Source organism: Pelobates fuscus, chromosome 9 (assembly GCF_036172605.1).
Source record: "Pelobates fuscus isolate aPelFus1 chromosome 9, aPelFus1.pri, whole genome shotgun sequence".
NCBI classification, from domain to species: Eukaryota; Metazoa; Chordata; class Amphibia; order Anura; family Pelobatidae; genus Pelobates; species Pelobates fuscus.
In genome coordinates, this window is record NC_086325.1 from 21,947,333 (window position 1) to 21,972,813 (window position 25,481).

Genomic DNA, 25,481 nt, shown 5'->3' on the forward strand with positions numbered 1-25,481 from the left:
TGTTTTCATTTGATTTTTTTCTTGCGTTTTGGGAAAGAGTTACCCCAAATTTTATTTGTTTTAAGATTCCAAAAGAGATTTTTTTTTTCTCTGCTGCAAATTCCAGTCTCTAAAGGACAGATCTTTCTAACACTGCTTCTAGTAGTTAATAATATACTTTGAAAGTTCTGGATACCTTCCACACGTGTGCTTACTATTAGTGGATAACCAATGTATTTATTTATAACCAATTATTTTATTATAATTTTATATACAATTGAGCTCACATACCTTTTACTGGCAAAACTGTAAGTGACTATTAAATTGTTACTACATATGTCATAAGCACAAAATATAGATTTTTTTTTTGGAAGCTGTTTTATAAAAAGAAAGTACATGGCTCCATTTTCATTCCTTCCATCACAGAGTCACCCGGCTGTGTCCAAGATCACCCAAGATCATGGTGTTCATTTGGGAAGGTAGGTAAGTTCTTCTGTCACAGTGTTCTCTATCCAGGGCAGCATGGACAAAATGCTGATATGGAAATCCCTGGAAAGTTCTGGGACAGGAGTTGTTTTCCTTTTGGTGCCATTACAATGGTTCACAGATCCCCAGCTTATAATTCCTACCTATAGAAAGAGACAGGAGACAGATTGGGAATTAAGGAAACGTGAGAGTTTTCGAATATCGTCTCACTGCGCAGTCTGAAGCTCATCTATGGCTTCTATAGTTCACTGGATTAAGGCATTTACAACATAAACAAGCCAACTAAACAATAAACACCTGCTAACCATAATCCCTAACTCTCCCTGAACCTACAGGACAGGATACACTGTATTGCTGTTTTATCCCTTCACGTTATAGCACCAGGTACAATAGTGTCTCTCCACCTCTATAATGATGCCCATGACAGATGGCACTATAATGATGCCATTACTTTTTAAAGGCTTATACCAAGCACCATGACCACTTCAGTGGTTTAAAGCATTCATGGTGCCTGGAGTCTGTATGTGCAGCGGTTTGCTATTAAGCACATTCAGTGTTTTATCCCTATTCTGCCTCATAAATACATCTCAGGCAGTTTCATTGGGGCCTCATTAATCATCCCAGGACAAGAGTTGCAGGCTGGCTAATGTCATTTATTCACATTCTTCTATGCACAGTTACATTTATTGACCAAGAGCAGTCAGTTGATGCGTAAGGGTAAGGGTACGTTTCTAAAATAGTTTGCCCAATTACAGGAGACAGGGCCAGGATACTTTTAGCTGGACTGTAGTGGTTATGTTGGTTGGAGTAATCCAACAAGGCTAGATATAACATTTTAAAGAGACTCTTATCTGTTCACATTACTAAGGGTTCAATTACAGTCACTTGTTTGATTATTATCAACATGTAAATGGTTGTCTATTAGTCGTTAACAATGTTGACACCAATACAATCCCACTGTTACAATACTTTTGTACCTGCATGGCTTTTTCAATTATCAGATCAGTGTAACAGCCCTTGTTTGAACAAACACCACAGGTACCTCCTCCGAGTTGAGAATATGTGCAAAAAATGCCACCAAACCTTTACTAACAACTGCATGCCAATCAGTTAAGCCAACTAAAGGACAAATAAGCACTTTAACAACAAAATAACCTAGAAAAATATATACTATATCCAAAACGTCTGATTGAAAGCTTAAAAAAATATTCACACATACCAATGTTAATTTGGAACACAATATCTTACAGACAAACATGCCACCCATTATCATAACTATGGTACTGTAACCTTGTTCTTTTTGTGTCTCGGGCATGTTGTTTCTTTAGATTATTATAAATACATTTTTTTTTTACTCCCCTCACTTCCTCCCTGCCTCCCCGCCCCTGTCCCTCTTTTCCAAATATCCTTGCCCTATTTCTTCATACTCGGCTATATTAGTTTGTAATATTTATTGATACTGCATTTATAAATGTTAGAGCTTCTTTTATTGAAGGCATTCACAGAACTAGACTCGGAATGTAAGGGTCTGTTGCAAGCTTTTAAATCAGTGGTGTCCAACCAACGGCCTGTAGCCCCATGTAGCTAGAGCGCAGCTAAGCGGAAAAAGGCCTTGACAGGGGTTAGGAGGCGGGCTTAGGAGGAAGTAAGCGAGGGTTGGAATTATGGGTAAGTGGGATTGGCTATTTAAATGAGCAGCCATTTTAGGTGAGTCATTCTAACTTCCTACCTGGTCGAGTTTGTCCCACCCACCCTCCCTTTGTTTGTTTTGTGTTTATTTAACCCGTTTCTTTTACAGCGGCGGGACGGGGAGCTGAAGGAGAGGAAATAGGCTCCCCTGGATGAACGTGAGGTGGAATAAACAGATTGTGGTCATCGGTGGTTGAGAGGTTTCGAGTCCTGGAGGTGGCTCAGAACCTGGTGGGGCAGGGGTATCCGGGTATACCCCTGCCGTGGTTAATGGTGGTTGGCACTTTGATATAAAGTTGGTGTATGTTATAATTATGTATATATGTGTTATTATATGGGGGTCATTGCCTTTTGTATGGTAGCCGAAGGAACAGGATGCGAGGGGGCGGAGTATAGGGGGCAATGACCCATGTTTACCTGTTAATTTATTATCGATATTATTATTATTATTATTATTATTATTATAATTATTGGTTAATAAAGCTGTGGACAAATTTCCCCATACCACTTAGTGTCTGTGTATTATTGGGTTAGGTTATGGGGGTGGTTTGTCCTGGATTCCGACTGCCCAAATGGCGACTATAGACCTGTCATGTAGTCCACATGAGGCCCAGGACTGCTGGCAGTGTGGCCCGGCTGCCGTCCGCGCTGCAGGGCAGCATGGGAGGCAGGGAGCCCATTCCATTCTGTGCTCCTCCTTGACAGCTCCTTCTTGTGCGCTGCAGTGAGCCGGCTGCCAGGATATGATGTCATCCCGCCATCGGCATCACTGCTGGGGGCGCATGGGGGGCCTGGGCAGGAAGAACGCAGAGGTCCCAGCCCAGCAGCAACCGTTTGTCACCAAGAGCAGAGGATCCATTCCAGCCCTCCCTGAGCAAGGTAGGGAGGCTGGGTGGACCTCTTTAGTACTAGATGTGTGTGATTTTAGTGCATGTTTTGTCAGTGATTGTCTGTGTGTGTGTGTGGGGGGGGGGGGGGTCTGTGGATATGTCTGTGATTGTGTGTGTGGGTGTCATGCCTTAACTATGGTATCCTCTTACTTCCTGGTTCCACGGAGCCTAGCCACACCCCTTTATGACACGGTCTGCCTATTTAATCTGACTGCACCAGCTGATCTAGGCTGGATTATTGAACTACGTTCCGTACTCACGAACCGGCTACAACTTCGTTGTGAAAACCTCTGTTACCAGACCGGACTGAAAGACTCTGCAAGTTCCCTTCACCTCTCCTCATCCACAACTAAAAGCTTAACACTCTCCATCCAGGATAAACGCCTCTGAGGAGATCTCGGGAACCAGTGTTCTATGTGCCGGAAGCTAAGTAAAACCTCTGTGATAAGCGTTGCATCTCAAGCTGTTATTTCCTGTCTCCAAAATCCTTCGATAATACAAAACCGTTACAGCTAACTTCAACTCATACTTTATCTCAGTTAGCTGCATCTGTCTTGCTTCGGTTAAAGTCTATGGAACAGCTATTGTGACTGCTTATCACCTAAACCGTTGATTCTACTAAGAGACTCTTTATTGATTCAGTGTCTGCAATTTACTATCGTTTACTCCTTAAAGCTACAGTGCCTGTAATTGTGGACTTCAGTTATCATTTACTACTTAAAGCTACAGTGCCTGTAATTGTGGACTTCAGTTATCATTTACTACTTAAAGCTACAGTGCCTGTAATTGTGGACTTCAGTTATCATTTACTACTTAAAGCTACAGTGCCTATAATTGTGGACTTCAGTTATCGTTTATTACTTAAAGCTACAGTACCTGTAAATTGGAATTAAAGTCAATACCTTTTACTTTTTATAATACATATTCAAACTATACGAAATCTGCAGTTGTGTTCCTTCATAACAAATGTTTAGACGTGACAGAATAATCCAGCCTTTGTAATGGATCCAGCAGATTTCGATTCTACTATAACTACGCTGAATCAAAGAGTTAATGCACTAGCCCAAAGTGTGCAAGACCTGCAAGTTACTAACGAAAGACTTCTCACTTATATCAGAGATTTACAAACTCATACTCCTCATACTACTCTGCACTCTGCTAGTGATCCTGCTGTGTGTAACCCTGAAAAGTTCTATGGAGATCGTTCAAAATACAGGGAGTTCCTCAACTCTTGCAAACTTTTAATTGCTTTGAAACCTAGATCCTATCCTACAGAAAGAACTAAAGTTTGTTCGGTTATTTCCTTTCTAAGAGGTGAACCTATGTCATGGGCTCATTCCTTTCTGGAAAACGATGACCCCATTTTAAATTCACTAGATGAATTTTTTGAAGCCATGTCTCTTCTCTATGAAGATCCTAACAAACAAGCTACAGCTGATTTAACAATCAGAACACTACAGCAAAGAAATAGACCCGTTGAAGATTACATTGCTGAATTCAAAAGATGGGCTATAGAAACGCAATGGAATGACATCACATTGCGCAACCAGTTTCGAATTGGTTTATCGGAAGCTGTAAAAGATGAATTATCTAGAACAGAACTCCCTACTAATTTGAACGCTCTAATTCGCCTATCAATCAGCATTGACAGAAGATTAAGAGAAAGAAAGGCCGAAAAAGCCCTTTCACATTCAAAAGACCGCAAACCTTTCACTCCCTCAAAAGCTCCAGATAAGAATTCCATACCAAGTGAACCTATGGAAATAGGGGCTCCAAAGCCTCCTGACAACCCATCTGAACCAATCGAACCTATGGAAATAGGGATAATAAGAAGTCCCCTCACTCCTGAAGAGAAAAATCGAAGACGTATGTTAAACCTCTGCATGTATTGTGCCTCTCAAGTTCATTTAGTCTCTGATTGTCCTTCATTAAAACGGATAAAAGGCAGAAGGCAGTCTCATGCCTCTTCCATCCTAAGTGTACTTCCCTCTACAGCAAATACTCAAATGTCCCCTATCGTTCTTGTATTACAGTGGGACAATAAAAGAATCATAACCAAGGCTGTTATCGATTCCGGTGCAAATGGAGTATTCATCGACTCAGCCTTTGTAACAAAGAATAAAATTCCTTGTGTTCGTAAAAGAACTTCTGTACCTGTTAAAGTGATTGACGGGTCCCTCATCTCATCGGGACCAATACTTCATGAATCCGTCCCTCTAAAAGTAACCATCAATCATACTCATACGGAAAGTCTTATATTTGATGTTATCTCATCACCATTTGTTCCTATTATATTAGGGATCAACTGGTTAAGGAACCACAACCCTCAAATCTCATGGTTTCCTTTCTCTCTCACCTTTAACTCACATTATTGTAAAGAAACATGTTTACAGCAAATTCCAATTCTTCAGTCTACGAAAGAACCAGCTAAAACCTCATGTTGTTCTGACACCGAACTGGAGTCTCCTCCTCCTACAGTCATTGGTGAATTAAAGAGAAAGTTTACAACAGCTCCTATCCTTCAACTTCCAAATCCTTCATATCCTTATGTCCTTGAAACGGATGCTTCGGAATTTGCAATTGGAGCTGTCCTTTCTCAACACAAAACTCCTCAAGAACCTCCTTTGCCTAAAGTCATTGGAATCTTATCTTCTCTTATAGACGACATTAAAGGTCTCAGTGAAGATGCTCTTGAACTTCCTAAATCAATGAAATTATCCAAGAAAAACGGTCTCTACTATTTTAAAGACCGGATTTATGTACCTCCCTCTTTCAGAATTAAAGTACTTGAATTTATTCATGATTCTCCTCTGGCAGGTCATCCAGGTATGAAAAGGACCCTTGAATTGTCTAAAAGATACTGTTGGTGGCCTCGTCAAGACCAAACTATCGAATCTTATGTCAAATCTTGTTCTGTATGCCAAAGATCCAATCAATTGTCCTTGTTGAAGCCTCATCATCCTGACCCTTTCCAAAGAAATGTCACTACTTCTCCTGATCCCATATTGGTCCAGGGTGAAGAAGAATACGAAATTCAAAGTATACTGGATTCAAGGATCCATCGTGGCTCCTTACAATACCTCATCAGATGGAAAGGATATGGAATTGATGAAGATACATGGGAAAACTCCTCTGTCGTTCATGCTGACATATTGATTTCCAAATTTCACAAGCGTTACCCTTCTAAACCAAGTCAATAGCACCCAGAGGTTGCTCATTAAAGAGGGGGTACTGTCATGCCTTAACTATGGTATCCTCTTACTTCCTGGTTCCACGGAGCCTAGCCACACCCCTTTATGACACGGTCTGCCTATTTAATCTGACTGCACCAGCTGATCTAGGCTGGATTATTGAACTACGTTCCGTACTCACGAACCGGCTACAACTTCGTTGTGAAAACCTCTGTTACCAGACCGGACTGAAAGACTCTGCAAGTTCCCTTCACCTCTCCTCATCCACAACTAAAAGCTTAACACTCTCCATCCAGGATAAACGCCTCTGAGGAGATCTCGGGAACCAGTGTTCTATGTGCCGGAAGCTAAGTAAAACCTCTGTGATAAGCATTGCATCTCAAGCTGTTATTTTCTGTCTCCAAAATCCTTCGATAATACAAAACCGTTACAGCTAACTTCAACTCATACTTTATCTCAGTTAGCTGCATCTGTCTTGCTTCGGTTAAAGTCTATGGAACAGCTATTGTGACTGCTTATCACCTATACCGTTGATTCTACTAAGAGACTCTTTATTGATTCAGTGTCTGCAATTTACTATCGTTTACTCCTTAAAGCTACAGTGCCTGTAATTGTGGACTTCAGTTATCATTTACTACTTAAAGCTACAGTGCCTGTAATTGTGGACTTCAGTTATCATTTACTACTTAAAGCTACAGTGCCTGTAATTGTGGACTTCAGTTATCATTTACTACTTAAAGCTACAGTGCCTATAATTGTGGACTTCAGTTATCGTTTATTACTTAAAGCTACAGTACCTGTAAATTGGAATTAAAGTCAATACCTTTTACTTTTTATAATAAATATTCAAACTATACGAAATCTGCAGTTGTGTTCCTTCATAACAAATGTTTAGACGTGACAGTGGGTCTGTGATTGTGTGTGTGGGTCTGTGATTGTATGTGTGTGTGGGTCTGTGATTGTGTGTGTGGGTCTGATTGTATGTGTATGTATGTGATGGTGTATAGGTATGTGATTGTATGTGTGTGTGTGGGTCTGTATATCTGTGGTTAGGTGTGTAATTTTCTGTGTGTATAGGTTTGTATGTGATTGCATGTTTGTGTGTAGGTGTGTGTGTGTGTATGATTGTGTGTATAGGTTTGTGATTGTATGTATAGGTCTGTGATTGTGTGTTGGTATATCTGGGATTGTCTGTACAGGTCTGTAAATGTATGTGTGTGGGTCTGTGATTGATTGTGTATGTATGTGATTGTATGTGTGTGTGTGTATTTGTGATTGTGCGTATAGGTCTGTGATTGTGTGTGTGTCTATGATTGTGTGTGTATAGATTTGTGATTGTGTGTATAGGTCTGATTGATTGATTGTGTGTGTGTGTGCCATTATGTGTGCCTATGTATATACATGTGTCAGTGTTTTGTAGCTAGCTCCCTAAGTTGGTAAATATGCCAATCCCACATAAGGTTAACAAATAAGGGAGTTATCTACTAAATAATTACAATATCAACATTAAGAAAAGAGCTTTTAAAGTTATATTACTTGTATACATTATCTGTATTATATATTTGATGTGTGGCCCAAAACAATTCCTGTGTGCTCAATGCGTCCCAGGGAAGCCAAAAGGTTGGACACCCATTTAAAGGGTTACTCTAAGCACCATAAGCACTGCTGTAGTGGTTATTGTGCCAGGAGTCCCTGGAGCTATCGTAGGGTAAGCTGTCAAACAATTTATGACACTCACCGTCATTCTGATCTTCAAAGCTATGCTAAAGCTGAATGCATAATTCCACATTAGCACACAATATTTTGACATTCATTTGTTCAGAGTGTCCCTTCAAGCTTGTAATAAAAATAATACACCAGTTTTCTGCATTAATGTAAATTTAGATGAACCAAGAAAAATTAGAAACAAATGATTCTGACAAGCCATTTTTGTTTCTCCACGAGCAAGTCTACTGGATTTTATAGTTTCAAATTCCAAAGAGAAAAAAATGGGGAAATTATCTCTCACAGCTAAACAGACAGAGACAGACATACAGATAGAAAGATGCCTTGTTATTGTCTTACCTGAATGTATCGTTTTTTATATTCAATGATCAGGGGACCACCAGAATCTCCTGTAACAAGTGGATACGATGGAACAGGTAAGTATTGAGAAGTCAGACAAATCAAGGAAAAAGCCGAGTGGCAGATATTATGTGTGATATAGGATAGAATTAATGCAGTGAAGGATTCATGGGAATCACGGGATTCTAATGGAAAATAATGTGTTCTATGGGCATAGAGGGACTAAGAACAATGAATGAAATGGAAAACAAATGTAGGCGAGAAATGGAAGCAATGAAATAATATACAAGTAAGTAGAAGTATAGATCAGGGTGTTGCAGTGGATGTGATCTACTTGCATTTTGCCAAGGCATTTGATACGGTTCCTCACAATAGGTTAGTCTTCAAACTAAAATAATTTGGTCTAGATGAATATTCTTGTTCTTGGGTAGAACATTGGCTTAAGGATAGAGTACAACGAGTTGTCATTAATAGTATATTTTCAAGCTGGACAAAAGGGGTAAGTGGTGTCCCTCAGGGTTCTGTTTTGGGACCGCTTCTATGTAACATATTTATAAATGATCTTGAAATGGTCATTGAAAGCCATGTATCAGTGTTTGCAGATGACACAAAACTTTGTAAAGTAATAAAATGTGAGCAGGTTATTGCTTTGCTGCAGAGGGATTTGGATAGATTGGGGGACTGGGCACTAAAATGGCAGATAGAAACATAGAAACATAGAATGTGACGGCAGATAAGAACCATTCGGCCCATCTAGTCTGCCCAGTTTTCTAAATACTTTCATTAGTCCCTGGCATTATCTTATAGTTAGGATAGCCTTATGCCTATCCCACGCATGCTTAAACTCCTTTACTGTGTTAACCTCTACCACTTCAGCTGGAAGGCTATTCCATGCATCCACTACCCTCTCAGTAAAGTAATACTTCCTGATATTATTTTTAAACCTTTGTCCCTCTAATTTTAGACTATGTCCTCTGGTTGTGGTAGTTTTTCTTCTTTTAAATATAGTCTCCTCCTTTACTGTGTTGATTCCCTTTATGTATTTAAATGTTTCTATCATATCCAGGGGTGTATCCTGGTTTTGTGCTGCCCTAGGCAGGACAAAACTCAGGCGCCCCCCTCACCCCCACCCCCCCCCCCCGCCACCCCCACCCAACCCTTCCCCCGCCTTCTAAATACACACACACTGACAGATACGCATCCATTAGCTAACTGTTAGCTAATGGATGCGTATCTGTCAGTGTGTGTGTGTGAGTGTATGAGTGTGTCTGTTAGTGAGTGTGAGTGTGTCTGTTAGTGAGTGTGTCTGTTAGTGAGTGTGTGAGTGTGTCTGTTAGCTGCTAACAGACACACTCACACACTCACTAACAGACACACTCATACACACTGACATACACACACTAACAGACACACACAGTCAGACACACACACACTCTAACAGACAAACAGACACACTCACACACTCACTAACAGACACACTCACACACACTGACATACACACACTAACAGACACACACAGTCAGACACACACACACTCTAACAGACACACTCTCACACACACACTCTAACAGACAAACAGACACACTCACACTCACTAACAGACACACACTAACAGACACACTCACACACACTAACAGACACACTCACACACACTAACAGACACACACACACACACACACTAACAGACACACTCACACACTAACAGACACACACAGTCAGACACACACACACACACACACACACTAACAGACACACTCACACACTAACAGACACACACACACACACACACTAACAGACACACTCACACACTAACAGACACACACACACACACACACTAACAGACACACTCACTCACATTAACTCGTTTTTGTTTTTTTTAATTTACCCCCCCAGCCTCCTTACCTTTGGGAATGCTGGGGGGGTTCTCCCTCTCCCTGGGGTCTAGTGGGGCTGCCGGTCGGGCTGCTGGGCTGGTTGCTGGCGAGGGAGCACTTCCTCTGAGCTATCTGCTCAGCTCCCTCGCGCGCCGCAGAGTGAGGCTGGGAGGCGGAGCCGGAATATGACGTCATATTCCGGCTCCCAGCCTCACTCTGCGGCGCGCGAGGGAGCTGAGCAGACAGCTCAGAGGAAGTGCTCCCTCGCCAGCCGCCCGCCCGCCCGCCCAGCAGCCACCAGCCCAGGGTGTCTGTTAGCCGCAAGGCTAACAAGGCATTTGCCCTGGGCGTTTGGGGGCGGCTTTTTTTGCCGCCCCCTGGAAAATGCCGCCCAAGGCAAATGCCTTGTTTGCCTCGCGGCAAATACACCCCTGATCATATCCCCCCTGTCTCGTCTTTCCACCAAGCTATACATGTTAAGATCCTTTAACCTTTCCTGGTAAGTTTTATCCTGCAATCCATGAACCAGTTTAGTAGCCCTTCTTTGAACTCTCTCTAAGGTATCAATATCCTTCTGAAGATATGGTCTCCAGTACTGTGTACAGTACTCCAAGTGAGGTCTCACCAGTGTTCTGTACAATGGCATGAGCACTTCCCTCTTTCTACTGCTAATACCTCTCCCTATACAACCAAGCATTCTGCTAGCATTTCCTGCTGCTCTATTACATTGTCTGCCTACCTTTAAGTCCTCAGAAATAATCACCCCTAAATCCCTTTCCTCAGATGTTGAGGTTAGGACTCTATCAAATATTCTGTACTCTGCCCTTGGGTTTTTACGTCCAAGATGCATTATCTTGCACTTATCCACATTAAATGTCAGTTGCCACAACTCTGACCATTTTTCTAGTTTACCTAAATCATTTGCCATTTGGCTTATCCCTCCTGGAACATCAACCCTGTTACATATCTTAGTATCATCCGCAAAAAGACACACCTTACCATCAAGACCTTCTGCAATATCACTAATAAAAATATTAAAGAGAATGGGTCCAAGTACAGATCCCTGAGGTACCCCACTGGTGACAAGCCCAAGCTTCGAATATACTCCATTGACTACAACCCTCTGTTGCCTGTCACTCAGCCACTGCCTTACCCATTCAACAATATTGGAATCCAAACTCAAAGATTGCAGTTTATTGATAAGCCTTCTATGTGCAACAGTGTCAAAAGCCTTACTGAAATCTAGGTAAGCAATGTCTACTGCACCACCCTGATCTATAATTTTAGTTACCCAATCAAAAAAATCAATAAGATTAGTTTGGCATGATCTCCCTGAAGTAAACCCATGTTGTCTCTGATCTTGAAATCCATGTGTTTTTAGATGTTCAACAATCCTATCCTTTAACATGGTTTCCATTACTTTCCAGACTACTGAAGTAAGGCTTACTGGCCTATAGTTGCCCAACTCCTCCCTATTACCTTTCTTGTAAATGGGCACAACATTCGCTAACTTCCAATCTTCTGGGACTACTCCTGTTAACAATGATTGGTTAAATAAATCTGTTAATGGTTTTGCTAGTACACCACTAAGCTCTTTTAATAGCTTTGGGTGTATTCCATCAGGTCCCATTGACTTATTTGTCTTTACTTTTGACAGTTGAAATAGAACCTCTTCCTCTGTAAACTCACGTGTAATAAATGACTCATTTATCCTTTTTTTAACAGAGGTCCCTTTCCTTCATTTTCAGCTGTAAATACCGAACAAAAATATTCATTGAGGCAGTCAGCTAGACCTTTATCCTCATCTACATACCTTCCTTCTTTTGTTTTTAATCTAACTAATCCTTGTTTTACTTTTCTTTTCTCATTTATGTATCTAAAAAAAGTTTTGTCCCCCTTTATAACTGACTGTCCTATTTTCTCTTCTGTGTGTGATTTGGAAGCTCTTATAACTTGCTTAGCCTCTTTCTGCCTAATCTTATAGGTCATTCTGTCTTCCTCACTCTGGGTTTTTTTATAATTACTAAATGCTAACTTTTTGTTTTTTACTATTTTGGCCACATCTGCGGAGTACCACAGTGGTTTCTTGAATTTTTTGCTTTTACTGACAAGCCTAATGCAATTTTCTGTTGCCTTCAGTAGTGCAACTTTTAAATAATCCCATTTCTTTTGGACTCGATTTAAATGGCTCCAGTCTGATAATGACTCCTTTACACATATTCTAATTTTAGAAAAGTCTGTTTTTCTAAAGTCTAAAACTTTTGTTTTTGTGTGGTGTGACTCTGTCACTGTTCTTATATTAAACCACACTGACTGATGATCACTGGATCCTAAACTTTCACCTACAGTAATATCTGATACCAAATCTCCATTTGTTAACACTAAATCTAGTATGGCCTCTTTACGAGTTGGCTCCTCAACGACTTGTTTTAGAGACAATCCCAGTAGGGAGTTTAGAATATGTGTGCTTCTGGCACATGTAGCTATTTTTGTTTTCCAATTCACATCAGGAAGATTAAAGTCACCCATGGTGATAACTTCCCCCTTCATTGTCATTTTAGCTATTTCTTCAACTAGTAGATTATCTAACTCTTCAATTTGTCCTGGGGGCCTATAAATCACACCTACACGAATTACTGTGTGATTACCAAATTCTAACGTAACCCAAATAGACTCTATGTTCGTCTCACTAACCTTTATTAGGCTAGATTTTATGCTATCCTTCACATACAGGGCCACCCCTCCCCCTTTCTTGCCTTCCCTGTCTTTTCTATATAAAGAGTACCCTGGTATTGCTATGTCCCAGTCATTTTTCTCATTATACCATGTCTCAGTAACAGCAACTAAATCTACACTATCAGTTGCCATTATTGCCACAAGTTCATGGATCTTATTCCCTAAACTGCGAGCATTTGTAGACATGACTCTAAGCTTATCATTTTTTAACACACTTGCTACAGGCACCTTCTGTCCTTGTTTTGGGGGACAATTGGACTGATGTTTTATCACCCTTTTGCCCCCCCCTCCTAGTTTAAATACATCTTAGCAAAACCTCTGAACTGCTCACTGAGAACATTTGTTCCCTTTTGAGAAAGATGCAAACCATCTTTTTTGTACAGTTTATTTCCATTCCAAACAGAGCTACCATGAGCAATAAAGCCAAATCCTTGCTCCCGACACCATTCACCAAGCCACAAGTTAAAGTCCCTAATACGCATCCGCCTGTCATTTTGAGTGTTATGCACAGGCAGAACTTCAGAGAATGACAGTGTGGAAGCAACCTGCCGTATATCATTGGCAAAAACACTAAAAACTTCCTTAACCTCTGAAACCTCATTGCAAGCCAAGTCATTTGTCCCTAGATGGACAAGTACATCCAATTCCCCTTCCTGCTTTGCTTGCTTAACAATATTACAGATACGTCTCCTGTCTCTGTGAGCAGTAGCTCCGGGAAGACACCTCACAAGACCACCATTGTCCATCTCCACACCTCTTATGATGGAATCCCCCAACAACAACTGCTTTCTATTAGGCCTCACCATAGTCTTCAAGCCTCTCTGCACAACACCACTAGCCTCGGTGCCTCTCTGCACAACACCACTGGCCTCAATGCCTCTCTCCACAACAGCACTAGCCTCAGTGCCTCTCTGCACAACACCACTAGCCTCAGTGCCTCTCTGCACAACACCACTAGCCTCAGTGCCTCTCTGCACAACACCACTAGCCTCAGTGCCTCTCTGCACAACACCACTAGCCTCAGTGCCTCTCTGCACAACACCACTAGCCTCAGTGCCTGTCTCCATGACACCATTACACTCTGAAAGTGCAGAAAATGAATTATGTAGAACAACAGACTGTGCAATATGCCTTTTATCCACAACTCTAAGTCTACCAGATCCTACAGTAATCCATCTGCCATTCCTAGTATGTCTCTGCGGCAGTGGCTTTGCAGCAGTTCCAGCCTGAGTTTGTTTACCAGATAATTTACAAATCTCAGACTTCAAAAATACAATCTCCTGCCGCAAGATAGAGAACTGTCTACAGATTAGACAACAACAGAACCTCCAAAAAGTGGAACGTGAAACAAATGCAAAGCAACTATTACACTGAACTAAGTCTGCCATTCCAATGAGATCAATTATTTAAATCAAACGAATCTTAACTTTTTATTTATCCTCCTGAATACCTCAGATTACCTCCAGTTTATCTCCAGAATATCTCCAACCACAGACACTTAGAAGCAACACTCTCCAGAATATCTCCAACCACAGACACTTAGAAGCAACACTCTCCAGAATATCTCCAACCACAGACACTTAGAAGCAACACTCTCCAGAATATCTCCAACCACAGACACTTAGAAGCAACACTCTCCAGAATATCTCCAACCACAGACACTTAGAAGCAACACTTAGATGAAGCAACCAAGCTCTATTAGCCAAGCTAATGACAACAGCCCTTATATACTCCTAAAATCACCTCCCACTAGGAATGTTTAACACCTGGGTAGGCCTCTGCTTATTAGCAAACAATAGCTAATTTACACAGCAATCAATAGCAAGTAGCTAACTAATCTAATCAAATGCCTTATAATTACCAACAGGAAATCAAACCTTGTGCAATCAGTAACCTTTTCCTACAGATGAATCTTACCTGTAACAGTAAAAAAGAAAACTCTTAGCACAACTCTTAGACAGTTGAAGCTTCTGTAAAACTCTCCAGAATATCTCCAACCACAGACACTTAGAAGCAACACTTAGATGAAGCAACCAAGCTCTAACGTAGAAAAATGCACTTCGGGGTTAAGAATGCACAAGCAATTTACACCCTAAATGGTAGTGAACTAGGAATAACCACACACGAGAAGGATTTGGGAATTGTTATAGACAACAAATTAGGTAGCAATATGCAATGTCAATCTGCCGTTGCTAAGGCCAGTAAGGTTTTGTCATGTATAAATAGGGGCATACATTCTCGAGATGAAAATATAATTTTGCCTCTTTATAAATCGCTGGTAAGACCACACCTTGAATATAAAGATATCATGGCACTAGAAAAAGTGCAGAGACGAGCTACAAAATTGATAAAAGAAATGGAGCATTTTAGTTATGAAGAAAGGTTAAAAAATTTAAATCTCTTTAGTTTGGAAATACGGCGCCTGAGAGGGGATATGATAACATTATACAAATATATTCGGGGCCAGTACAAACCATTATCTGGAAATCTATTCATAAACAGGGCTATACATAGGACACGAGGTCACACATTTAGGCTTGAAGAAAGGAGATTTCATCTAAGGCAAAGAAAAGGCTTTTTTACAGTAAAAGCAATAAGGATATGGAATTCTTTGCCGGAAGAGGTGGTTTTGTCAGAGTCTATACAGATGTTTAAACTGCAATTGGATAAATACTTGCAAAAACATAACATACAGGGATATAATTTATAATTAGTGGGGAAATAGCTGCTTGATCCAAGGAGACATCTGACTGCTATTTTGGGGTCAAGAAGGAATTTTTTCCTAGTTTGTTGCAAAATTGGAAGCGCTTCAGACTGGGTTTTTTGCCTTCTTTTGGAGTCTTGCGGTAAGCCCTCTCATGATGGTGAGGAGATCAAAGATCTCCCTCACCGGCCCACTGGCACTTAGTTCCAGCAGAGGGAGGGAAGGGCCTGGAAGACCCCACATACACAACACCTCACACACACACACATCACCTCTAAGAAACACACTGCACCCCTCACACACACACAACACCCTTCACACACACACACAACACCCCTCACCCACACAATACCCTTCACACACTGCACTCTTCACACACTCTTCACACACACACACACTGCACTCTTCACACACACTGCCCCTCCCACACTGCTCCACCTCACACACACGCAGCACCCTTCATACACACACAGCACCTCACACACAGCAACCCTCACACACACAGCACCATTCACACACACACACACACACATAGAAAAAAAGTAGAATAGAAAAAAAGGGGAAAAAATAGATTAATTTAAGTACTTTTTTTGTTTTTTTTCAAACCTCCCACCAATTACTGCAGCACTGGTGGGCGGTAAGGAAATTTTACATTCAACAAAGCAATAAGGATATGGAATTCTCTGCCTGAAGAGGTGGTTTTATCAGATGTTTATCAGATGTTTAATCTGGATCAATACTTGCAAAAACATAACATACAGGGATATAATTTCTAATTAGTGGGGTAATAGCTGCTTGATCCAAGGAGTCACCTGGCTGCTATTTTGGGGTCAAGAAGGATTTTTTTCCTTGTTTGTTGCAAAATTGGAAGTGCTTCACACTGTTTTTCTTGCCATCTTTTGGATCAACAGCAAAAGCATATGTGAGGAAGACTGAACTTGATGGACGCAAGTCTCTTTTCAGCTATGTAACTATGTAACTATACAAGTAGAAATACATGAAAATATACATTAAGTAAAACAAATAGAAGGCATTACCTTTACATGTTGGGGGTTCCACATGTGGATCTGTCCCCCCTGTGCAGAGGAACTGATCAGTCACCATGTCACGAATGTCAGCTATATCCTTGAATTCCTTGACTTGTTCTGTAGCTCGGAGGCAGGCCAACCTCTGTGGAATGATACAGTGTAAATTCAGGGTACAAAAAAAGCTCAACAAACAGGAACAGAAAACTAAATGATCAGTCTTTTTTCAGTAAAATGACTATGCTATAAAACGGAATGGCTAACCAGGTAATTAGCTGATGCCATAAGCCCATAAAGATGAATTAGAAATGCAAAATGCTTAGTAACACCAAGTTTACACGTTGGTAAAACATTTCAATCAGGTGGGATGCAGTAGCCAGCTCATTCAAATTTTAGGAAAGTGTCAGCACTAACATGGCTCTCCGCTCCCCACCATGATCTCCTTACCATGTTCTTTGTTTATTTGCCCTGCTTGGGAACACTCCTGTTCATGTCACTCCATTCCAGCAGTGGCTCTCCTGGCTCTCCCTGTCTCCCGATGCCAAGGAATTGGGAGACAGATGAGAGAAAAACTTATTTTAAATAGGTTATCCTAAAAATCTAGACATTTGCTAGCAAAGCAATTGTAATCTTTTTTAAAAAAAGCTGAAGTTGTTTTTTTTCCAGGAAAGGATCCCTTTAACATCTACTTCAGCTAAGTGTAAAGTAGAAAAGTTAGTGACATTATAATTTAAAATCATTTATATCGCACCAACATATGCTGCAGTTCTGTATAATAGGTAGACAAGAAACGATACTAACAAAATATGTTTAGCATGCGGGAACACTAGGTGAAGAGCCAAATAAGCTTACATGACAATGAATTGCAAAACAAGCTTTTTGTTTCCTTAAATGGACACTATGGTCACCAAAACAACTTTAGCTTAGTTAAGCAGTTTTTGTGTATAGATAGAAACATAAAAATATAGAATGTGACGGCAGATAAGAACTATTCAGCCCATCTAGTCTGCTCAATTTTCTAAAAACTTTAATTAGTCCCTGGCATTATCTTAAGTCTAGGAGAGCCTTATGCCTATCCCACGCATGCTTAAAGGATCATTATAGTGTCAGGAAAACAAATCGGTTTTCCTGACACTGTTGTACCCTGACGTCAGCGGAGCGGAATGCGCATGCGCGACAGTGCTGCGCGCGCGCGCATTCAAAGTGTCCATAGGAAAGCATTTTTTAATGCTTTCCTATGGATGCTCTGCGTGAAGGAGGCATTAAATGCCTCCAGCGTCGCAGATGCACCTCTAGTGGCTGTCCGGAAGACTAGAGGCTGGCTTAACCCCAAATGTAAACATAGCAGTTTCTCTGAAACTGCTATGTTTACAGCAGGCAGGGTTAGCACTAGAGAGACTGTAGTGTCCCTTTAAACTCTTTCACTGTGTTAACCTCTACCACTTTAGCTGGAAAGTGTGGTGTATTACCAAATTATATACGCATACACATATTAACTCTGGTGCGTATACTTTAATAAATATTTATTCAGAGACAAAACAACAAATGTGGTGACATTATGTCATCCAAGAAGGCTATTCCATGCATCCACTACCCTCTCAGTAAAGTAATACTTCCTGATATTATTTTTAAACCTTTGTCCCTCTAATTTAAGACTGTCCTCTTGTTGTGGTAGTTTTTCTTCTTTTTTTTTTAATTTAAAGATTTTTATTCTTTTTGTGAGTAACAAATAATAAATACATCAAAGAAAATTGCATATTACAGGATTCATAGCAATCGTGAAGGAAATAGTCATTAACATAAACATACATTCTTTTTCTTTCTGTACGTGGTGATTATACAGTAAATAGGTATGGTGTGAGTAACAAATATAAACACAAAGCACATTCATATTATTTGAGTGTTATACATGTCCAAAAATAAGAGTATAATATTTAGTATCAAATACAACAATGGGAATTGCAAGTTGTAGGATTTTTTTGGCAAATGATGAGAAAATAGACATTAGTATACATTCTTGTTCTTGCTGTGTGTTGTGAAATTAGAGTAATCAGGTGTGTTTAGGATATACATTTTTACACAAGTCATAGTTATACAACACAAAGTATATAGTGTAGATGTTATAAACTTAATTAAAGAGGGTTGGTAGAGCACGAAATCATTACTTACTTTTGTGGCCTAACTCTGTGTGTGAAGGTGGAGTATTGTGCCTGTGTAGGCTTGAGGTGGGTATTGATTGTTGTTGTTTCGGTTAGGAATCTTGTCCAAGGTTCCCAAATAGTGTAGTGTGTACCTAGGTCTTTGGAGATAGCGTATGATATTAGTTCCATTTGTCTTATGTTCTCTATTCTTGTTATCCATTCCCTAACCGTGGGGGCTTGAGGTGTTTTCCAGTGTTTGGGGATCAATTGTGCGGCGGCCATAGACAGGAGCTTGAAAAGTGAACTCTGTACCTTATTTAGGGTATGGTTAGACGGGGATACTTGAAAAAGGTATTGTAGAGGTGTCATACTAAATGTTATACCCAAAATGGATTGGGTAAGAGTGTGAATTCTATTCCAGAATTTGTTTATGATCGGGCAGAGCCACCAGATGTGAGCGTGATTTGCTGAGGTGGTGTTGCATCGCCAGCATGTGACTTTGTCTAGGGTATGTATTTGTTGAAGTTTCTTAGGGGTGTAGTGCCATCTCGAGATACGTTTATAGTTACTTTCTTGGGCCATCAGAGACGTAGATGTTTGGTGGATGGCTTTGTAGATATCTCGCCATTGGTCCACTGAAATATCAATCTGTAGTTCCTGTGACCATTTTTGTGTATAATTAGGCATTTCTGTTTGTTGTAGATCCCTGGTTATTTGGTATAGGGTAGACAAATGTTTTTTTGTGAGTTTATGATGTGAGCATATATTTTCAAATTCTGTCAGTTGGCGGGTTCCTCCAGGTAGTAGGTTATTAGCGTTAATGAAATGTTTTATTTGCGAGTATTGAAGTAATTGGTTGTTGGTTGGTGAGGTGGAAGGGAAAATCTGGTGGAGGGTTTTTAATGTGTTGTGTGAAATCATGTCTCGTAATTTTAGTGTGGAACCCCTATGGTAATTGAGATATGCCTTCCCTGAGTGACCTCCCTGGAAATTTGGATTATTAGTAAGTGGGTAGAGTGGCGAGGGGAATGGGGATATATTCGTGGTGCGTATTAGTTTATACCAGAGCTGGATGGTTGGTTTAATTGTAGGGTGTGCTCCACTGAGAAGTGGAGTATGTGTGCTTGCCTTGGGAAGCCATGGGCATTCGGCCAAGGGTATTGTACTGTATTCGTTCTCTATTTGTACCCAGTGGTGTGCTGGTGAGGGTTTTGTCCATTCATATATCCTACTCAAATGGACCGCTGCATGGTAAGATTTTATGTCAGGTAGGTTCAAACCACCCTTGTTTCTGTTTCTAATTAGAGTTTCGTGGGCTATTCTTGGTTGGGAGTTTGACCATATGTATCTGGTGAGTGTCGTTCTAATCTTTGAGAAGAAAGTCTCATTTAGTTGAATTGGAAGGGCTTGGAGAGTGTAAAGTAATCTTGGGAGGATATTCATTTTGATAATATTGATCCTACAAAACCATCCAAAACAAGGCCTTTGCCAGCCTTGGAGGTCTTTAGTGATGTTATCTAGAAGTTTGCTGAAATTAAGATTGTATAACAGTTTGAGGTTATGTGATATGTGGACTCCTAAATACTTGACTGAGGTGGGTTGCCACGTAAAATGGAATCTTTGTTTGAGTTGAGTATTTAAGTATTTTGTAGAGTAGATGGGCATCAAGTCACATTTGGAAAGATTTGCCTGAAAGTTAGAAATTGTGCCATAAAGGGCCATTTCAGAGATGATATATGGAATGGTTGATAGTGGGTTCGTTATTGTAAAGAGGAGGTCATCGGCAAATGCCATGACTTTATATTCCTGATGCTTTACTCTGATACCTTTAATTTGTGGATTATCTCTGATCCCTTGTAGAAAGGGTTCCAGAATAAGTATAAACAGGAGAGGTGAAAGGGGACAGCCCTGCCTCGTCCCATTAGTGATTTGGACTTGTTGTGACAATTGGCCATTAACCCGTATCCGTGCTGTGGGTTTCGAGTATATAGCGGCTAACCATTCCATCCAGCGTGGTCCGAAGCCAAGGGCTTGTAAAGTGTGTTTAATTAAGGACCAGCTAACTCTATCAAATGCCTTTTCGGCGTCTATAGCGAGAAGTGAGCTATGGGTTTTGTGGGTTTGAGCCCAGTGGATTAAATTGAGGACTTTCGTCGTATTATTCTTTGCTTCCCTACCAGGAACAAAGCCTGCCTGGTCTGGGTGTATCAAATTTGGAAGGAACATTTTTAGTCTGTTCGCCATTATTTTTGTTAGTATTTTAAGATCTATGTTAATTAGAGATATTGGTCTATAGTTTCCGCAGCCTGTTGGGTCTTTGCCCGGTTTCGGGATCAGTGTGATGGTTGCTTCCAGGGAGGCTTTGGGGATGAGGAGTGAGAGTTTGTGAGTGTTGTATGCTTTAATGAATGGTTGCGTTAGTAATGATGAGAAGGTCTTATAGTACTTCCCTGTGTACCCATCTGGGCCGGGACTTTTACCTGAGGGTAGTGATTTGACCACATTGTAAAATTCTTCTTGAGAAATGGGTTCATCTAAAAATGCTATCTCATTATAAGGGATTGTCCTTTTAATTCTGGGTTGTAAAAATGCGATAATCTCTTCCCTAGATGGATGGTCTTTCGAAATGTTATATAGGTTTGTGAAAAATTTGTGGAATTCATTGATGATTTCTGGCATATTTTTAGTCGTTTTCCCTGATTCCAATTTAATTTCTGGAATGAAGGTAGATTGCTTTTCTGGTTTCAGTGATTGTGCAAGTAGTCTCCCTGCCTTACCTCCTTTTGTGTAATAGCGGTGTTTTGTCAAGGTTACCTTACGTTTTGCATGTAAAAGTAGTGTTGTTTGGAGTTCTGATCTTTTGGAAAGGATTAGTTTGTAGGTATCAAGGGAAGAGTCACAGTCATGATGTTTGGATTCTAGTGATTTTAATTCACGTGTGAGTTGTGAAATTCTGTGTTCCCTATTTCTTTTGGCCGAGGAGGCAATTTTGATAAACTCTCCCCTTAGTACTGCTTTGTGAGCTTCCCATAGGAGTGGAGGTGAAATGTCTGGATGTGTATTTTCCTCAAGATAACTGGTAATAGCTTTTTCAATAAGCTTAACATTATTTGCGTCGTTTAGGAGTAAGTCATTAAGTTTCCATTGTGTGGATGGTTGGGGCATTACTGGTATGTTTAACTCCAAAGTCATTGGTGCATGGTCTGACCAAGTAATTGGGCCGTAGGACGCCGCTGTAACTAGGGGTAGATATCTATGTTGGAGGAAGATCGTGTCGATCCGAGAGTATGTGCCTGAGGGTGTGGAGTAAAATGAGAAATCTTTTCGTGTAGGATTTATTGCTCTCCAGCAGTCATAAAGTTGTGCTGTAAGGAGTGTAGAGTTTATCTTGCTTCTAATTTGCGTCATTTGTGGGTTTAATTTTGCGGTGGAGTCTAAATTTCCGTCTAGGGAGATGTTAATGTCTCCACCAATTATTAGTATACCTTCATGGAAGTCTGAAAGTTTATGTAGGATTTTTCCCATGAACTGATTTTGTTTTTTGTTAGGTGCGTATAGATTGACCAGTGTTACTAAGGTGGGGCCCAATTTCCCTTTCAAGCATAAAAATCTACCGGAGTCATCAGTGAGTTGGTCCTGGAGGGTAAATGGAGTATTTCTGCCAATCAAGATTGCAACCCCCCTTGATTTGGATTCGGAGTAGTGGCTATAGTGGCCTTGTGGGTACTCTTTACTTCGTAGTTTGATTTGTGTACCTTTACGTAAGTGTGTCTCTTGGACGAAAACTATATCGGCTTTCTGTCTGCTAAAATCTGACAGAGCAAGAGACCTTTTTTCTGGGGTGTTCAGCCCTTTGGCATTTTGTGTTAATAATGTTATTGAGTTCATTGTTACTTGAATGGACTGTGTTGTGATATGATTTGTAAAACACAGATCTTATTATATAGGTGGGGAGGGAAAAAATGCCTGTGGTCCTGACCTTGGGTATTTGTTGAAGAGATTGTAAATTAGGCTTCCCTTAACTCAATTTATTATTAGCAATCACTAACAATTTCCTTTTCAAAAGCGCGTTTTCCTGTAATTATAACAGAGTGAGGTGTAGTCGGTTATACTATTGAAATGAGATGAACTAAAATAACATAAAATACAAAAGAAAGGTTATAACAACTATAGATTTATACAACAGCCCCTTCTGAAGGGGTATCTCTCAATTAGCGAGAGTTTAGGTGATCTATCTGGACACAGCGATAGATACCTAAGAAATTTGGGGAGAACCTTGTGGCATAAGCAAGGGTCCCAGATCTGCAATCCTATATTACCAATTAATTTAAATAATTTTTGAGACATTTGATGAACTTAATGAGAGGGCAGAAACTAGAGGTATCTATAGTGATACAACAGGTGGGAAAGTAATTAAAGACGAAAGTCTTAGAGTTGTAGGATGTTTAGGGCAACGTGGAGGGGAAAGGGGGGGGGGGGAAATGGGAGGAGGGAAGGAGAGGGGGGGGAGGGGAGAGGGGGAAAGGGAATGGAGGATAGCGGAAGTTAAGCGGATATTTATGTAGGTAGGTAGTATAATACATCAATAACATTAACATATTTGTCCCATTGAGATTACAGTGAACATTGACAGTATCTGTGTATCTTAGTGCCATAGTCTAAACTTATATATTCCCTTCACCCGAGGGTGCAGATCAAAATATCTAACAAAGCTTAACGTGAGTGATACACCTGTGGGAGGAATATAATGTTAGGAATTACGTGTGGTTATCTGATGGGTTGAATTGAATTCAGGCGAATGCATTGCGTCCGGTTGACATAGTCTGCTTGGTTCGTGTGAGTCTTAAACCGATACTGATCGTCCCAACAGGCCGAAACTACCATCTGTAAAGCAGTCTGGGATACTTTAATGAGAAGATATCAGGAGTAGTTATAGTCAATGTTCTGGATATTGATGGTGATGGTTGTCGTCCGCCCTTGGTGTATTTGTCCTCTAGTTAGTCCCTGTAGTAATTGAAACATGGAAGCGAAAAGTTTGGGAAAAAGTGAGGCTTTGGGGCTTCCTATCATTCCGGAGATTGTAGGATCTGTTGATCCGCGATGTCTGAGGAAATTCTTGATGACTGTTGTGGTGAGACAAATCTATGGTCGTTTCGTCGTTTTTTAGCAGGTGTAACCCATCTTTGTCTCTGTGGAAGGCTGGTTGATTCGTGCTGGAACTGTAGCCCATTCCAATCCATTACCGTGGTGTGTGGTAAGTCTAGTGCTTGAAGGAACGGGGGAACGTCTAGGATAGAGGATATCGATAGTATTGTGCCTTTATTATTGACAATTAAGGCAAATGGGAAACCCCAGCGATATCTGATGTTTCTGTTTCTTAAGTGTTCAGTGACAGGTTTCAGAGCTCTACGTGCTTGTAGAGTGTATCGAGAGAGGTCTGGGAAGATTTGTATTGGGTTGCCGTGGAATAGTAAGGGCTGTGAGGTTTCCCTAAGAGCTTTGAGTATATTCTCTTTAGTGGAGAAGTAATGTAATCGGCATATTGTGTCTCTTGGGGTGTCGGTAGACAGGCCTCTGGGGCGTAGTGAGCGGTGGGCTCTGTCAAGTAGGATATTATTATCCTGTTGTTCCCCTAAGATGAGATTAAAAAGCTCATTTAATATGGAGTCTAAGCTCTCACCTTGGGATTCTGGCAGGCCTCTAATTCGCAGGTTATTTCTCCTCCCTCGGTTGTCCAAGTCGTCTATGTGCCTTTGTGTGGCCGCCATGTTAAAGGCATGAGAATTAAGCGTTGTTGATATATTTGTGATTAGGGCTTGTGTGGTGTCCCTTTCTTCCTCCAGGTCTGACACTCTGAGGTTTAACTGGCGGACTTCCGAGCCTATCGCCTCCATTTTTTTGTGGAATGTGGCCTCCAGCTTACCCATCGAGTTTTGAAGATCGTGTTGCATGTTGTACAGATCGTTTTTGGAAGGTAAGTTTTTAAGGATGGTTTTTATATCAGCCTCATATGTTATATCTGCCGAGGTGTGTGAGATTTCTGATGCTGAGGGACTAGCGGGTTGCTGATCGTTTTCCGCCATTACGTTAGTCGTGGTCGCGGCCTCATCCTCGCGGTTCGAGTTTTCTTTATAATAACGGGTCAACGCTCCCGATTTGGTGGTAGGGGTTTTCCCTGTGTGTCCATGAGAAGGACCCTGCTTCTTGTGGTTGCCCATGTTTGTATTTTTGTCTCCGATTAGTGTGGATTGGAATCTGGGTCCGCCGGAGCTATGCTAGTGTGCGTCCATTCAGCTCAGCGGTCGGCCACGCCCCCCCAGTTTTTCTTCTTTTAAATATAGTCTCCTCCTTTACTGTGTTGATTCCCTTTATGTGTTTAAATGTTTCTATCATATCCCCCCTGTCTCGTCTTTCCTCCAAGCTATACATTGTGGCGAAACCGACCTTGCCACGTGTCCTTGGAGGGGGCTGCTTGCCCGCCTCTTGCCTTTAGACTATGGCCCCTGTTCTTTTTCCCTGGTTTGTGCCTTTCTGCGGACTGTTAAAGCCATGAGTGCCATTCATCTAATAATGTGCGCTCAGATCTCAGATATCTGGGGATATGTAGAAATGTGTGCCTTATGTACTAAATGTATCAGTATGCAATTTTATGTATTTTACTGTCATTTTGTCTGCCATGTGGGTAATGGAGTTTTGCCTCTG

General features: G+C 40.9%; 1 protein-coding gene across 1 annotated transcript in view; it reads right to left on the reverse strand.

Moving 5' to 3' along the window:
• Window positions 1-215: 215 nt before the first annotated feature.
• LOC134572483 (complement factor B-like) overlaps window positions 216-25,481 on the reverse strand; it is a 99,408-nt gene continuing 74,142 nt past the window's right edge. The window contains exons 16-18 of the mRNA XM_063431472.1: window positions 16,651-16,783; window positions 8,300-8,349; window positions 216-608 (exon numbers count right to left, since the gene is read on the reverse strand). Coding sequence (XP_063287542.1) covers window positions 447-608; window positions 8,300-8,349; window positions 16,651-16,783 — 345 coding nt within the window. The 3' untranslated portion in view covers window positions 216-446. The remainder of the gene's footprint in view (window positions 609-8,299; window positions 8,350-16,650; window positions 16,784-25,481) is intronic.